Below are 16,124 nucleotides of genomic sequence, written 5' to 3'. Positions count from 1 at the left end.
TGATTAAGAGATATTCTGTCTTCTTAAGTATCTTGTTATAAAATTTTGTGTAATAAAATAAGGCAGTAATTCTTGTTTTTTTAATGATCTTAACATACTTAATTTTTAGTTGTTGATAATGTTTGCAACACATTTTTATCATTTTTTGATGGAATAAATATATAGATAAAAAGAATTAGGTGGAAGCTAAGCTAGCATTACACTAAATTTCTAAGCATTTTGATTGAGAATTTTTTCAATAGACTTTATTTTTTACTAGCAACAAATGTTGTTAATTATTGTCCTAAATACTAAATAAATTACATTTATTTGTAGTATATTATTAGTAGTATTATGCTAAAGGTAAAACTGTTTCCAATTAAATTTAGTCCAGTATAAATTTTAATTTAAGTCATTTAAGTGCTTTCTACTTTTTAACTAACAGTAGTAATTAAGTTATTCTAATGCTGTTTGCAAATCATGAAATTTTTGCTAATTACTTAGCTTAATTTTGTAATCTCCGGTTTTAATATAATCAAAAAAGCTGTTTTGTCAATAAAATGGTTGTTTTATTAAAATTATTTGTTTAATAAGTTTATTAGTTGTTCACATTGCCCATCAGCTTGATCTTAATTTACTACGTTCTTAAAGATTTTTTGTAGTTTTTACTTCATAAATTGACATAAGTTAGATAACTATTAATGACTATCAATTGATAACAATACCAAGTAGAAAAGTTTTTGCACTGTTTTTTGAATATTACATAAATCATGTAGCTTTTATTTACAAAAAAATTGTTAAGATTTTAAGGTGTATATTTTAATGTATAAATTACTCTTTTAGGTGTTAAAATATTTAGTTGAGTCTATATTTGGTAAGCAATATACAGACAAATGTAACATATAGTAACTAATATTTTTAAAAAGCATTTTTTAATACAAGTGCATAAACTTACTAAATAATTATTAAGGGGATCACAATAGTGCAAAATTGTTATTAGTAGACAAAAATACTATATTACCAACATACTTGCATTAAAAATACCTCTTTTTTTTATAGAGTTCTTAAGATTTCTAAGAAATACTTATATACCATAAGTATGCATAATGATAAAGTAAGATTTATAACTTGATATTTAATAAAACTTTATTTAACAGGTAACTTATACTTTTAAATATCTTCAGTTACAACAGAAAATATGAATCCTGAATAGTAAGTTGAATTTATTTTTATTTTTGTATTGTTTTTTTTATTTAAAATAATCAGTCATAGAAGTTACACATTTCCTGTAAATTTCTTAAAAACAAAAACTTAAGTATACTTGCAAGCAAGATAAGTTTTTGATAATTTTTAAATATATTTTTTTCATACATTCTCAATATCATTGCGTGTTTAATTATATAAATAGGTTAATGTCATAATAACAAAAAAAAAAAATTCAATATACATTTTAATGTACAAATTAAAGTTATTATTTTATCAAACAGCGACTATCTTTTCAAATTGCTTCTTATTGGAGACTCTGGTGTAGGAAAGTCTTGTCTTTTGCTCAGATTTGCTGTAAGTAATACAATTTTGTTTTTCCTTACTCATTATGACAACATATATTTTTATAACATTTCTTTTGTATCAGTTAATTTTACATTTTTTAATTTTTTTTAAACTTCTAACTTATTTTTTATAAGAAGAATAAGAATTAACTTATATATTCAAAAACAGAATTAAATTCAAAAACTTACGATTATTTTTTACATCATAATAATTTTGTTGATAAGAATTAGTTTTGGTATCAATTATTTCCTGTTAGTTACACACTTACTTTAATTACATTTGTAGGATGATACTTACACAGAAAGTTACATTAGCACCATTGGTGTAGACTTCAAAATTAGAACCATTGAATTAGATGGAAAAACTATCAAGTTGCAAATTGTTGGTTTTTATAGTTATACAGTTTAAAAAAGTATTTTTGTTTTGATTTTATAAATAATTTATAATATTTTTTTCAGTTAAAAAGTAGCTAATGTTTTTTAAGTAAATGTTTGTATTTAGAGTGGAAGTTTTATTATAAAACTGTTCACAATTTTGTTGAATTTAATTGTTATAAAACATGGTAGCATAAACATTTCACTACAAAATAAGTAAATTATAATAAGGGTCTAATTAAAAAAAGGATTAAAATGTTTTTTATTCTCTATAACCTTTTATATAATAAAAAATTTCTAAAGTTGATAAAAACATATATTTAGTTTTTTATTCAAGTGATAAAAATAAGATCTTTAACTTTAGATAGCATTGGTATGTTTAAAAGTATTACATATTTATTTTAAATATGTTTATAATGTAAATTCTAAGTTTTAGTTATTTAAAAGTGTTTTAAAATAAAATAAAAGTAGTTATGTTACAATTTACTTTTAAATATTTAAAAAAGTCTATTAGTTAGATTTATATTTAAAATTTAAAATGACTTATATTGCGTTCGTAAGTAATTTTTCTCTAGTGCAAGACAACTGTTTTTTTTTTTTAATAACTATACATATTTATAATAATACAAGTTATTAGCGACATCGTGTTTTTAAGAGTGTTATGCTCTTATTGCTTGCTAAATAAATTATTTTCATTTTTGTTTTGTAGTTTGACGAGAAACTTAACCATAGTATTAATTCTTATATGATTGAAAACTTATTTTTTATAGTAACTTTTGGTATTATATTTCAACTATAATGTATAAATGTATTTAAAATTTTACCAAGTAATGTTTAAATAGCATATTGTTGCATTTAGTATATTATATAATGAAATGATATCTTTAATTACTTCCTCATAAAAACGATAGTTATAGCAACATTTGTATTTAAAAAAATATTTTTTATGTTTATATTTTTAATTGCTAAGTACTGGATAAATTAATAAAATCATTTTAAACGCACTGTTAACATTAAATATTTCATTTTAATAAAAACCCATTGCTTTCTTTGTTATTGAAAATAAAATGTATTTCATATAATTTAAAAAGAGTACCAAAATCTATAAAAAGAAGTAAAGCTTTTTCCGAAACGTTAGAATGTGATACTTAGATTTAATGATACTTAAATTTAATTTTATCTAAGTAAGGTGAATCTCGCATAAAATAAAATTTATTTATAGTGGGATACTGCTGGACAAGAGAGATTTAGAACAATCACATCCAGTTATTACAGAGGTGCCCATGGTATTATCGTTGTCTATGACGTTACAGACCAGGTTTACCTTGATGTGTTTATAAAGCTGCAACTTTTTTAGACAGCTATGTATTTAAGATAAATGCTCCTAATTTATTTATCAAGTTAAGTATATGTGCTGTTAATAATAGTGTGCTCTTAATTTGGTCATACACAAATTAATTTTTTGTGGCTATCACAGAAAAACTTGAAAAGCAAATATAGCTAGTTTAAGTTTTTTACAAATACCCTGATTCAGATACAAATTATTTAAACTACATAAATCTAAATATCAAATCCAAGTCAGTAGTCGTAGAAATATTAACTTCTGTAAAAAACTGCTTAAACTTATGTTAAAACTGTTACTTAACACGAAATTTTTTGCGTAATGTAATTTTTTAGTTTATAAAATATATTCAGTATTAAAAAAGTTGAAATAGTTGTAATATTTAGATTCAAAAATTTATGTGCTAATCCTATTTATTTTTTGTATTTATTAACTTGAGTGGATATGTTTACAATTTTTAAAATTTATTATTTCTAAATAGAATCTTTGACAGCTTTCTGTATAAAATACAATATTAAACTAAATTTTTAACAAACTATTTTTTTACAATTCAGGTTTAAAAAATAATTGGAGACAATTTTTAAGTTTATTTACTTTATTTTTGACAGTTATAAAAACAAACTTGCTTAAGTTCAATTTTTAAACTACTTAATGCTGATCATACAATAACAACTACTTATTCATATGTGGGCGATAAAAATTAAGTTATAATTACGTTACCTTGTGTATAATAGTATGATTTCTTCAGATTTAATTTGCTGCATTTTTTATTTTTGTCAACTTATAATCATCAACATAGTGTATTTAGTACGTTTATTTCATGCATACTTTGTTTATTTGACCTGCATAGTAAATAATTTACTAAGTTTATTGCTGTTATGAAACACTTTTGCATTTTTTTGATGAGTTGTTGTTAAAGCATTCCTTTTAACTTTGTTCAGTCATTTGTTTTATTTTTTAAAAGTAAAACTTTTATTTCAAATTGCAATAAACTGTGTGAAATCCGTAAATGTAAATCACTTAACTAGATGAAAATATTTAAATTATGCAGAGAACATCTTGTGTTAGGTTAAAAATGCAAACTATTAAAAATATAAACCTAGACAGGATACACTTGTTTTATAAGTATTTACACAGGCTTTGTTTATTTATTTTATTAATGTTTATTACATCGACTAAAAATATAAAAACTACAATTATAACTCACAGGAATCATTCAACAACGTGAAGCAGTGGTTGCAGGAAATTGAGAGGTACGCCAGCGAAAGTGTGAACAAGCTGCTCGTTGGTAACAAATGTGATCTCACTACCAAGAAAGTTGTTGACTACACTACAGCCAAGGTATTTTTGAAATCTTAGATAGTTAGAAAAATAGTATACCAAAATCGTAAAACTTAAGCTAGTTAGATAAATAACTAAGTTACCTTAAGGCCATTGGGAGTGAGTAAAAGCAGTGTTTTTTTATTTGATATAAAAACATGGTCTACTAGAACGTCTTAAGTACATACAGTATTTTTAAAGAACATAAAACTTACTAAAATTTTGAGTTACATTTAATTTCTCAAGTTTTTGTATAAATTTTTGGAACACATCTTTTCTCAATAAAATTTCTTAAAAATCCGAAATTTTACGAAAAGTGTATCTCGAATTTTTTACATATTTTAGAAAAGCTAGGTACCAGTAAAAAAAAAGGTTAGATAAAGTCAAGTTGAAAAAAAACCTAAAATTTTGACTGACTGTTAAAACTTCTTTTTTGGTTTATTAAAAAATACTTAAACCTCAATTTTAAAATTTATATGAACTTGCCATAACCTTATTTGTGAGAATATTACATTGAAACTTAAAGAACACTTGCTTGAAACTATTGATTAATACATTTTCATTAATGCCTTAGTTTATAGTATTTTCCATATATGTCTGCTTATTTCTCACGCTTTGACGATATTTTGTTTAAAAATAAATTTAATTTTAAAAGATCAAAGTAGTGTCTAACAGTTAAAAGTTTACTTATGAGTAAGAATTAAGAAAAAAACTCCTTATTATATTAAATTTAAAATATACTAAAATATAGGTGTAATTAGATATTCCTCTCAAACTCATATCCATTATATCAAAATGCGTTTATCATAAAGAATGATATATTTATATAAAATATCTTGGCTATTGTAATGTATGTAGGTAATTATTTACTTAATACACAAAATTCAATGAGTAGTGTATAACTTTATAGTTGGATTTTTTTTTTGTATTTTTAAGTCTTATAAAAGAGTTAAATATTAAAAAAGTCTATAAATAGTTTTAAATTAATAAAAAGTATTAATAATATTTATAAAAATGTTCATGTTAACTTATATACAAAAATTTTCTTAACTTTATTTTTTATATTTCTATGAATTTAAAAACTAATGATCAAAACTAAGATTTGAAGTTTAACTATTTACTGCTTGTTTAAAACTAGCTTTGTGAGTAATTATTAATGTTAAACTTTCTCTGGTAAAATTTTAAAGGTATAGTTATTTTAAGATTTTAAAGAGTTTAAGAAATAATACTAATAACTTAATTTGAATAATAAGGTTTTAAGGTATTAAAAAAAAATATTTTAAAGAACAGTATTTTTATTTGTTGCTTCTTCTAAAGTATACACCTTTTAAAAAATTTCAAACTAAATAAAAAAAGAGCATGCTTAAAGTTGCCTGTAAACCATTATATAAAATGGCTTCTTTTACTGTTTACAGTAATAAACCTGTTTGAATAGAACAAAAATATCTGGATTTAAAAATATTTTTAAAGCTATGAGCAGACTTACAATTGCTGTTAACAGGATGGTCATTCAACCTCGAATTTAAAAATTTAGGCAAAAATAACCGGGAGAAATGCAAACTTTGATACTTTTTGAAACAAAAAAGGAACTGTTAACATTTTTTATATGTAAAATAATAAAATTTATATTAGAAAATAAATAAACTGTTTATTATTTTGAATTTTATTTATAATAAAACACATTTAAACTAGATGAACAGTATCTTTCATTACTTTATACTGTGAAATACATTTTCAATCTTAAATTTGAATTTTTACTAAAAGGAACAAAAGCTTGTGAAGTCGAAAACCTGTGCTTACCTGTTAAACTGTTTAACATATATTTTGAAAATAGATAAACAAAATAAGCATACTATCATTACTTATAACTAAACGTGAGAACGATTTAAATGTCGACATCACAGACAATCAAGTATCTTGCTTACTACTTCTATTTAAAGAAAGTATTAAAGTAATAAACAATTATCGGGTAAAAAATAAGCATTGGTGACATTTAAATGCGAATCAGGAATTTTAATCTACTAACTTGAAAGTCTTTACTATCTTATTGTTTTGTGCAATTTTTTAAACACCAGTTTATATCAAAATATATAAGTAATCTAATAAAAGTTAACAAAAAAATAATTTAAAAATGTTTATTTTTAAAAGTATGATTAAGGGCATAGGGGGGGGGGGGGGGGGGTAAACACCCTTTTTTGGTTTTTGATCTTATTTTATATAGTTTTTACTAAGCTAAAAAATTCTTTTTACAGATTTAAAAATTTCAAAATAGTTTTTGAGATATAGCCGGTCAAAGTCAGAACCAACAATAGGTTCCTTATGGGAGGCGCAAACTAAAACGGCAAAAATAGACTATTTCACTAAAAATCTATCTTCTCCTACGTTTTTTGAGATAACTACCTCAAACTTTCAGGAAATGTTCCTTGATATATTTAGAAAATTCTGTCGGAACAGAATTAAAAAAAAAAAAAAAAATAAAAATTTTATAACAAAAAAAAAAAACTGTTTTTTTTGTTTTTTTTTTATAAAATTTTTATTTTTTATTTTTTTTTTAATTCCTTCTGACAGAATTTTCTAAATATGTCAAGGAACATTTCCTGAAAGTTTGAGGTAGTTATCTCAAAAAACGTAGGAGGAGATAGATTTTTAGTAATTTCTAGTTATTTGCAGTTTTAGTTTGCGCCTCCCATAAGGATCCTATTGTTGCCCCCGACTTTGACCGGCTATATCTCAAAAATTATTTTGAATTTTTTAAACCTGTAAAAAGCATCTTGTAGCTTAGTAAAAACTATATAAAATAAAACCAAAACCAAAAATGGGTGTTTACCCCCCCTATGCCCTTAACTTCAATAAAAAAATATTTTTCGTTTGCTTTCCACAAATATTTATGAAATTTGTTAATATCTAATTTTATATGTATTTTTTTTAGTAATAAGTTTTTTGTAGTATTTATAATAAATTTTGTATTAGTTTTGTTCCGTACAGAATAGAAAGTTTCTAATGTAAAGTTGTCATAACAAAGTTTTATTGTTTTTTCAAGTTGTTGCCAAAGACAACAACTTGTCATGCGCTATTCAGTAGGTCTTCATAAGAATAAAAGTTTTAATCTATCTAATTTATAACTATATGCCTTAGTAAATATCATGCCTTAAGTAAGGCAGTGTAAGTATTTTCTTCAGAACCTTTACAGTAAAAATGTCAGATTTATTGCTAATGCCGTCCCTATTTTTGATGCCGGATATTTTGGTGAACTTTTTTGCTTTTTAATTTTGTTAAAAAAAAGTTAAACTACAGTCGACTACCGCTTAAGTACGCACTTTTTTTGGTACGCACCACGCCTTAAGTACGCACTTATCAAGAAAGGTAGAATGGCCAACCTGCTGAGTTAGCCTAAGACTTTCACAAATTTTAAACTAGGGTGAGTAATCCTGAGTAGTCAAGTGGCCTGAAATTGTGACAGTCCTGTTATCAAATTCTATTAAACTAAATACTTATGTAGAGGTTGCAGAAAAGTGAAAAGAATAATGACATTTGAGCTGCAATGCTATTAAATAAATAAATCTAGATGACAAAGCTAAAAAAACCTACAAATACAACATACTTTAGTCATAACTTAATTTAAATGTACAACCATTGATGAATTCAAAATGTCTGGTAAACATAATGTAGTTTGGTACTTAACCTCTAACAAAATATGGCTTAATATTCTTTTTTTATACCATTGACTGACATTGACTTTCTATATTAATAGTATGTATTAATTATATAAAAACTTTTTATAGACAAAATAAATCATTTTAAAATCTAATAAAAAGTTTTGCAGATTAGAGTTATGTATAAAATGTTATTTAAAATAAAAAGACTTGTTCATTTGGCTTAATTATTTGGTGGCTAGTTGTAAGAAAGAAAACAAACAACTAAAGTTCATATTATACTATGTCTTCAGAAAGTACGCATTACCCGTGCTAAGTACGCACTTTTTGGTCGGGTTCAATTTGCGTACTTAAGCGGTAGTGTACTGTATTCAGTACGTTTATATGCAATATACAAGTCGAATGCTTTTTTATATATGATAACCCAACCACAGGAATATGCTGATACTTTGAAAATCCCCTTTCTTGAAACTAGTGCGAAGACGGCTAACAATGTTGAGCAGGCCTTCATGACCATGGCAGCTGAAATCAAGAACAGAATGGGACCTGGCACTCAAGCCCAAGGTGGTACGTCGTCATTTGTTTTAAATGCTTAATTGAATGCAATTAGTTAATTTTTCTTTACTAGTTGATTGTCATAATGATATCAATAATTACATACGTTGTTTTAGACATTCATTGCTAATAAGGTATAAACCTTTACTGTTAATATAATAAATAATTATTAAAGATTAACTATGTTTAATGAAATTTAAAAGTTAAAATAAAAGTATTTTCAGTTATCTTACCTTTTCTCAATGCCCCAAAAATTCTATGATCCTAGTTTTAGTTTAGTAATGAGCATAATGAAATAATATACTAAGAAGAAAATTCTTAAAATACAGTAGTACATGAAATAATGTTTTGTGTTTTTAAAGATAAGCTAGGGAATTTCTCCTTTTACAAATTTTATAGGCAAGGTTACATTTATAGTTTTTTTATAAAGAAACAGAAATAATTATAGTTGTACATATAGAAAAAAACTTCCCTAAAACTTCTCAACATAAAAACAACGAGGTCGTATTAGTTCTCTTTTTTTCAAAAATGAATTATTATGAGTTTTTTTTTCTGTAATTTTTCACAGGATTGCATAAGAATTAAAGTTGCAATTTTTGTTTTTTAGTATGACTTTTGAGTTTTTATTACACACTTATAAAGTTAAAAAAAAGTTAGCATTTAAATTAAACAGCTATGAATGTACAACGTTTTATTTGGAATTCGTATAAACATGTGTTATACTTAGAAAAATGTTTTTGTGTACCATTGAAAAGTGTCATTTTTAGATCTTAGATAGTTATTAGAAATAAATTATCAAACTTATATTTATTTAAGTTTTGATTTAATTTCATTTGTTTGATTACTTTTAGGCATTAATGTTTTAATTTACATTTAAAAATAAAATAAGTATATGATTTTTAAGATACTATAGTAATGCTTGTTTTTATTTTTAAGTTAAAATCTAAGCAAAATTAAAAAAATAGTAAGAAGAATTGTCAAATAGTTTCTAAAATTCAAAGTTTTCTTTTTATGAATTAATTTAAAGACTCAAAAATTATTTTTGTAAATAAATAACATTTTCAATATAAAAGTTGCTTGCTGTAAAATGCAAATACGCTCAATACAAATTTCATGTTTCCAATGAGCGCAACACGCCAACTAACGGATTAAAACCATTTTTATCAGCAGGTCAACGACCCAACGTGGACATCGTTTCAAAGCCGGTGGACACCAAGTCGGGATGTTGCTAATTTGATGACGTCATCACATCGTATATACATACGTAGCAGCGACGTTACAAGTCATCATTTTATCAAAATTAAAAAAGTCTAATTCACTCCCATTTTAAATTTATTTTCTCTTCATTATGGAGGGAACGTCACCAAATTTACTCACTTATTGTAATCCCAGATTTAACGTATGCATATAAAATTTGTTTTAGTGAGGATTAAAATTTAAAGTTGCTGTTTCAGCAATGGTTAGCTACTACTTCCGCAAAAATTATTTTAACAAATCGATTTATTTATGTACTAAAACTTAATAATAACTTACATATCTTGCTACTGCTGTGTACAAAAAATGTAGGCATAAAGTATTATACAAATTAAATAACTTTTCAGCCTTTTTTATAAAAACAAAACTGATTTAAGTTTTCTCCTGTTTAGTCATATTACTTAGCTTGTTTTTCCAAATTTCTTTTATACTTTATTTAATGTTTTCTTATAACTTTTGTAACTTTGTGACCTTTATGTTGTTTATGTTTTAAACTTGGTTTTAAAAGTTTTAAAGACACCTAAAATATTATTGAAAAAAAGTGATTAACATAAGAATGTTAAGTTTTAAAGGTGCAATTTTCGTTTTTGCCGGATACTGAGTTTGAGAAAATTGTTTTTATAAAAGTAAATATTTTTTAAGTATATGCTTCTACTAGTATTGTTATAATTCCTTGCAACCCTATTGGTTTCCTTGTGAAACATTTCTGTTAAATAATATTAATAAAATTTATATTAAGTTTGTTTGTTTATATGTGAAAATAAGATAATCAAGTTTTTGAAAATATCAAAAAAATATAATACACTTCTGAAGTTTGCATTTTTGTTTATAATTTAAACTCCAGTAGTAAAAACTTTATACAGTTTGAACTTACATAATAATTATAAAACTTTAATTTCGCAAAAACTAGACTCTTTTAATCAAGCTCTTGGTGGCATAAATAAAAATTATATGTTTGTTTACTTAAAAAGCCAGTTGAATTGCACAAATACGCTTAAGTATACGTTGATAGTTAAAACGACAATTTCTCCCACAACAAATTGGCTTTTCATTTTACTGGCGTTAGAAAGTTCTCGATTTCGTTATGCATGAGTGGTTGTCATGTAAACTTGATAAACAACATGTGACTTGATTATATTTTCGCCTGTTTAAGTGGCAATCCTCTGTTACAATGGAAATGAAAACTTTGTTTTTGATCTGCTTAATCTTTTTATTTTAAGTAGTTGTCTGATACAACTGCTATTATAACTATTTATTATAGTAAGCGCTTAAAAATTCAAAATAATAACAAGGTAATCAATTTTTATAAGCTAAAACATATTTAAAGCATTTTACTACTAAGAGCTTAAAATTGTAATTCTTAAATAGTATTATCTTCATACTTTTTTCTAAAATAATTTAAGTTGTTGTTTGTTTGCATTTATGATTAGAAATATACAAAGATGCATATCACAAACCTGATTGTAAAATGTAAAACAAATAATGATAAAAATAAAACTTGTTATGAACGAACTTGTACGCGCATTACTTTAATACTTGAAAATTAAGTAATTTAATTTTTTAAACAAGTTAGTGTAACCCAAAATTATTATTAAGCTGATTCTAATATATCTTTAATAATTAAACTACATATTACACTTTTGTGCTCAAGATTATTCTAAGTAATGTTTTAAATTATTATCAAAATGTTTTTAAACATATAAAAAAATAACAGTCTGTTAAAAAATTATTTATTTAAAGTACATGGTCAATACATGTGTAATATTAATACTTAAAAATAAGGTATTTTATTTAAACTAAGTTTTAAATAATTAGTTTTTACCACTACATTTTAGTTTACTAAACATTGAAGCTCCTTATATAAACATTAGATTTATTAAAAAAGAACAGATGTGAGTAGTAATATTTTATCTTTAATTTTTCAATTTTTACTTTATCTCTTAAGTAATCAACATCGAGTAGACGAAAACTATTTTTTAAAAGTACTTACTTAAAATAGTTTTGAAAACATTTAGTTTTTCAATATTTTAATTATAATCGTTTTAGGTTTAATTTATTCAGTTTTTAAAACAACATATTACACTGTAAAAAGCTGTACTTAATAAATAAAAGCTGTACAACGTTGTTTTTGTATAGTTTATTAACTCACACAAATTTGATTTTTTGGCTTGTATAAAAATGTTTAAACTGTTTTTCAAAGCTGTTATTAAAGAAGATAAGATTTTTAAATTTTATTAACATTTAAAAAATACTATTTAAACATTTAATTTCTATCAAAATGTTTCTTAATCTATCTTATACTAGATTTAAAGTGATTAAAGCAGCTTATTTCATTGTTGTATAGTTAGTTATTATAAAACTGAACAAATGTCTTATGATGCAAAATAATTTTAACCTAAAGTATAAATACAATACGTTGTAGTAATTTATTATTTTTATGTTGTAGCTGCCAAAAGAACTCAATGAAATAGTATGTTTACGGTTTCATTTTATCTTAAGCTTTGTCTTTTATTTTAGAAAGTTATTTGAATTATTAACAATTAAGTTTAGCTATAATAAAACAAAAACGTTTTTTAGTAAACAGGTATTGTTTTAAATATTTAATGTTTTTTGTTTTAAAATTCATTTTTAATCAACAATTAAACTTTTATACTTGTTTATACGTATAGTTTTGTTTAAAAAAAATTATAGTTTTCTTTTGCTTTCTTAAAACTTATTTTATAGTTGAAAGTTTTTTCAGATACTTTAAGTGATAATTTAAAACGTATTGTTATTAATGCTCGGATTGTTTTAAAGAATTTAAGCTTAAATTATATTTAGAAATATAAAAAAAAACATTTAGTTTAAATAAAACTTAATTAAGTTTTTGTATATATTCAAATGTTAAAAAAAAATGTAATGGTTTCAAATTTCTTGAGGCCTGTTTTAATTTTTGGAAGTAAATAAAAAAAAATAAAAATATTATTAATGATAACAAGTTAGGCACGTAACATTTAATGATTAAATATTTATAGTTAATTATTATATTTCACTATTTTGTTCCTCATCTTTAAGTAATTTTAAAGATAATAAAGTTAAGATGTTTTTACTAAAATTAAATTAGTGCTAAATATTAACTATATTTCAGTATCTATTTTAATGATCAACATAGGCTTTTTAGGTAATTAGAACAAATGTTTATATCGCTGTTACATCGAAAAACTATTAAGTTTGTAGAAACGTTATTCAAATAGTAGTATACTGTATTTACAACGTACTAAACAGCTATAAAAAAGTAAAAAAAATGAAAAAAGCGGTTTTGATAGCTGATATATATTTCAGAAAGTATATATGATTTAAGATCATAAAGTTAGCAAACAAGTTTTAATTATAACTAAATCGAGAAAAAAACGTTTAAGTTTTGTTATTTTGACATAATTTAAAGATTGTTTTATGTTTTCATTGATAAGCATTCAAAACAAGCTACTTTTTTTTTCAAGTAATACGTCAAACCTGTTGACTAGAAATGGTTCAAAGTTTTTATCTCTAATTAGTAACTTGAGTACAATCCTTAAAAAATTATCCTATCTATTAAATACAAACTGACTGACCTGATTTTTTTATTTAAACTAACAAAATAAATTTGTTGCAGCGATTACCTTTTCAAGTTGCTGTTGATCGGAGACTCAGGGGTAGGAAAGTCAAGCATACTACATAGATTCACGGTTAATTAAACTTGGAAGATCAAAAAAATAAATAATGTTTTATTTAAAATGCTACAAAATCAAATAACTGTGATTTACAAAAAAAAAAGACTTAAAAAACAATTTGTTTAGATATTTATTATATTTCAATGGTTAAAAATAAAAGTAAGAAACAGAAAATTTATCATTTTAATTTTAGGACGATAACTACTCAGACAATTTTAGCAGTACTATTGGTGTAGATTTTAAAATAAAGACTATAGAGCTAGAAGGCAAAACGATAAAACTTCAAATTGTGAGTTTAAACTGAGTATAAAAAAATATACAAAGTTTTTTGTTTTTATACAAATATAAAACTATTTTCATGTAAATAAATAATTTTAGTAAACATTTATAAATAGTATTTAAAAAATATCTTTGATTTATGTAAGTATATTTTAAACTAAAAATTTTGTATATGATTGTCTACACTCTATACAAAATACCACTTAACATGATGCAAGTAGCGTTTAAAAATAAATAAATTAAGGCTGAATATATTTTAAAAACTAACTCCTACATAGAAATGTATTTTTTTTTAACTGTAACATAATCATTTTTAGGTTATAACTATGAAATTAAGTTAATCAACTTTAACAAATAAAAACATTACAATTTTGTTTATATTTTGTTTAACTATTTTATATACTTGAAACTGACTCTAATTCAAATAAAAATATTTACCTACTAAATTTAGAACTCGTTTTTTAATAAACTTAAACTGAATGCTTAAATTGATTATATAATTGAACCTTAACATTTTACTAATATTAGTACTTTTGATGTGAGTTTTAATTACTTTATTAAGATAATTAAGATAAATTACTTCTAATAACGAAGACTTTTTGATAACATTAATATAGACTTACAAAATAACTATTACAAAAATATTTTCAGTGGGATACTGCTGGTCAAGAAAGATTTAAAACAATCACATCAGCGTATTATCGAGGTGCAGACGGAATTTTTATTGTTTATGATGTAACAAATGAGGTTATATTTGTTTTAATTAATATACTGTAAGACAGGTGTCGGCAGCGTTGAAAATTTAATATTTTTTGTGCAAACCACTGGATTTTTAGATAAACAGTTGCAAGGCGGTGGTAGTTTTTATTTTTAGAAGAAAGTAAATGTTGTTCAGTACAAAAGTTGAAATGAAATGGTAATCAATTTAGGACCATGACTTGCTTACAATTATTGCTTAAGTATTCTTTGAAACTTTAATTAAAAAGTAATTTGCAAAAGTAAATTTAATCAAAAAATGATTTACGGTTATTAAGTATTTTGTTAAAAGATCGTTTACTGTCCATGGGTCGTAGTTTGCTGACCCCTGCTCAAATATGACAAAGATTTATAAATCTTATAAGTATTTTTAAAAGTCTATAGTTCATTTGCTGAAAAAACAAATTTTAAAATTATCTTATTATTTTTGACCTTATTTCACCATATTTTTTTTACAATTTTGTTATTATAAAATAAAATCCACTGTAGAATTTTCTATAAAAACTATAAACTTTATATTTTAGAAATCATTCAACAACGTAACTGACTGGCTTCAAGAGGTTAAAAGACATTGTAGTAAGGACACGGTTAAAGTCTTGGTGGGTAATAAAAGTGATCTTTCCGACAAAAAAATTATTAACTCGGAAACTGGAAAGGTAAAACTCTTAACTCAATATATAACACTTTATTTTTACTTTATAACAAAGAATCATTATTGTATACTTATAAGCTAAAAAAAGAAAATTTTTATCATAAATATGTTTAAGCGCATAGTCATGTTTTATAATAGTATAAATTCCAAAAAAAATCTAGTCTAACATTTTGAGCTGAAAAGTTTATTAAACCAACATGTTTTTATGTCAATTACTGTTTTAAAAATGCTCTGATACAAAAAAAAAACTATTATACACTTTTTAGTACATTATTGTCTGAAAAGTTGTAATTGTTTATTGTAAAGTTGTTCAAGTAGACTTTACCTAGTGTAAGCTTTTCGAAAGTATGATAACTTTTATAACTAGAGACTTTTAAAGTAAAACTAATTTAAACTCCACTTTATCTATTTAAGTAAAACTCAAAAGATTTTAAAACTTTAAACAGGAGTACGCTGACACATTGAAGATGGAATTTCTTGAAACAAGTGCGAAAACGGCACAAAATGTTGAAGACACGTTTTTTAGTATGGCGATGAAAATAAAAGAAAAGAAGAGCGATAATTTTGAACTGCAAGGTAAAATACTTTAGAACAGTAGAAAAATTCGAATAAGTTTAATTATAGTAAGTAATATATGTTAACTTTCTTTTTATGATTATAGACGGAGGAGTTAATATTGCGGGAACAACTCCGGTTGAAACAAGTTCTGGATGCTGTTAA

At 23.8% G+C, this 16,124-nt stretch overlaps 2 protein-coding genes across 5 annotated transcripts; both read left to right on the top strand.

Moving 5' to 3' along the window:
- Positions 1 to 1,134: 1,134 nt before the first annotated feature.
- LOC145843995 (ras-related protein ORAB-1) lies at positions 1,135 to 10,767 on the top strand. Of its 4 annotated transcripts, none has more exons than XM_082951325.1 (7): positions 1,135 to 1,191; positions 1,467 to 1,539; positions 1,816 to 1,911; positions 3,127 to 3,222; positions 4,456 to 4,587; positions 8,654 to 8,783; positions 9,945 to 10,767. In XM_082951325.1, the coding sequence occupies exons 1-7, from the start codon at positions 1,178 to 1,180 to the stop codon at positions 10,004 to 10,006; spliced, it is 603 nt and encodes a 200-aa protein (XP_082807451.1). In that variant the 5' UTR covers positions 1,135 to 1,177; the 3' UTR covers positions 10,007 to 10,767. The 4 variants fall into 4 exon arrangements, with proteins under 4 accessions (XP_082807451.1, XP_082807445.1, XP_082807436.1 ...); XM_082951319.1 differs by having other exon boundaries at positions 9,942 to 10,767; XM_082951310.1 differs by having other exon boundaries at positions 8,654 to 8,786.
- Positions 10,768 to 13,311: 2,544 nt separating this feature from the next.
- Positions 13,312 to 16,124, top strand: LOC145838568 (ras-related protein Rab-1A-like). The gene is made up of 7 exons (XM_082946188.1): positions 13,312 to 13,352; positions 13,660 to 13,732; positions 13,911 to 14,006; positions 14,648 to 14,743; positions 15,277 to 15,408; positions 15,851 to 15,980; positions 16,066 to 16,124. Exons 1-7 carry the CDS (start codon positions 13,312 to 13,314, stop codon positions 16,122 to 16,124), a joined length of 627 nt encoding a protein of 208 aa, XP_082802314.1.

The sequence above is a fragment of the Thalia democratica genome, chromosome 1 (assembly GCF_965202585.1).
Source record: "Thalia democratica chromosome 1, ktThaDemo2.hap1.1, whole genome shotgun sequence".
Classification (NCBI taxonomy): Eukaryota; Metazoa; Chordata; class Thaliacea; order Salpida; family Salpidae; genus Thalia; species Thalia democratica.
The sequence above is the reverse complement of the archived record's forward strand: the minus strand, read 5'-3'. Positions and strand labels throughout refer to the sequence as shown.

Excerpts from the sequence above, each read along its gene's own strand:
- LOC145843995 (XM_082951302.1), top strand. Across the intron at positions 1,540-1,815 it reads GTCTTTTGCTCAGATTTGCT|GATGATACTTACACAGAAAG; the intron begins GTAAGTAATACA and ends TTACATTTGTAG. Across the intron at positions 8,787-9,941 it reads TGGCACTCAAGCCCAAGGTG|CAGGTCAACGACCCAACGTG; the intron begins GTACGTCGTCAT and ends CATTTTTATCAG.
- LOC145838568 (XM_082946188.1), top strand. The coding sequence starts at position 13,312 with ATGAAAAAAGCGGTTTTGATAGCTGATATATATTTCAGAAA. Across the intron at positions 13,353-13,659 it reads GCTGATATATATTTCAGAAA|CGATTACCTTTTCAAGTTGC; the intron begins GTATATATGATT and ends AATTTGTTGCAG. Across the intron at positions 13,733-13,910 it reads GCATACTACATAGATTCACG|GACGATAACTACTCAGACAA; the intron begins GTTAATTAAACT and ends TTTTAATTTTAG.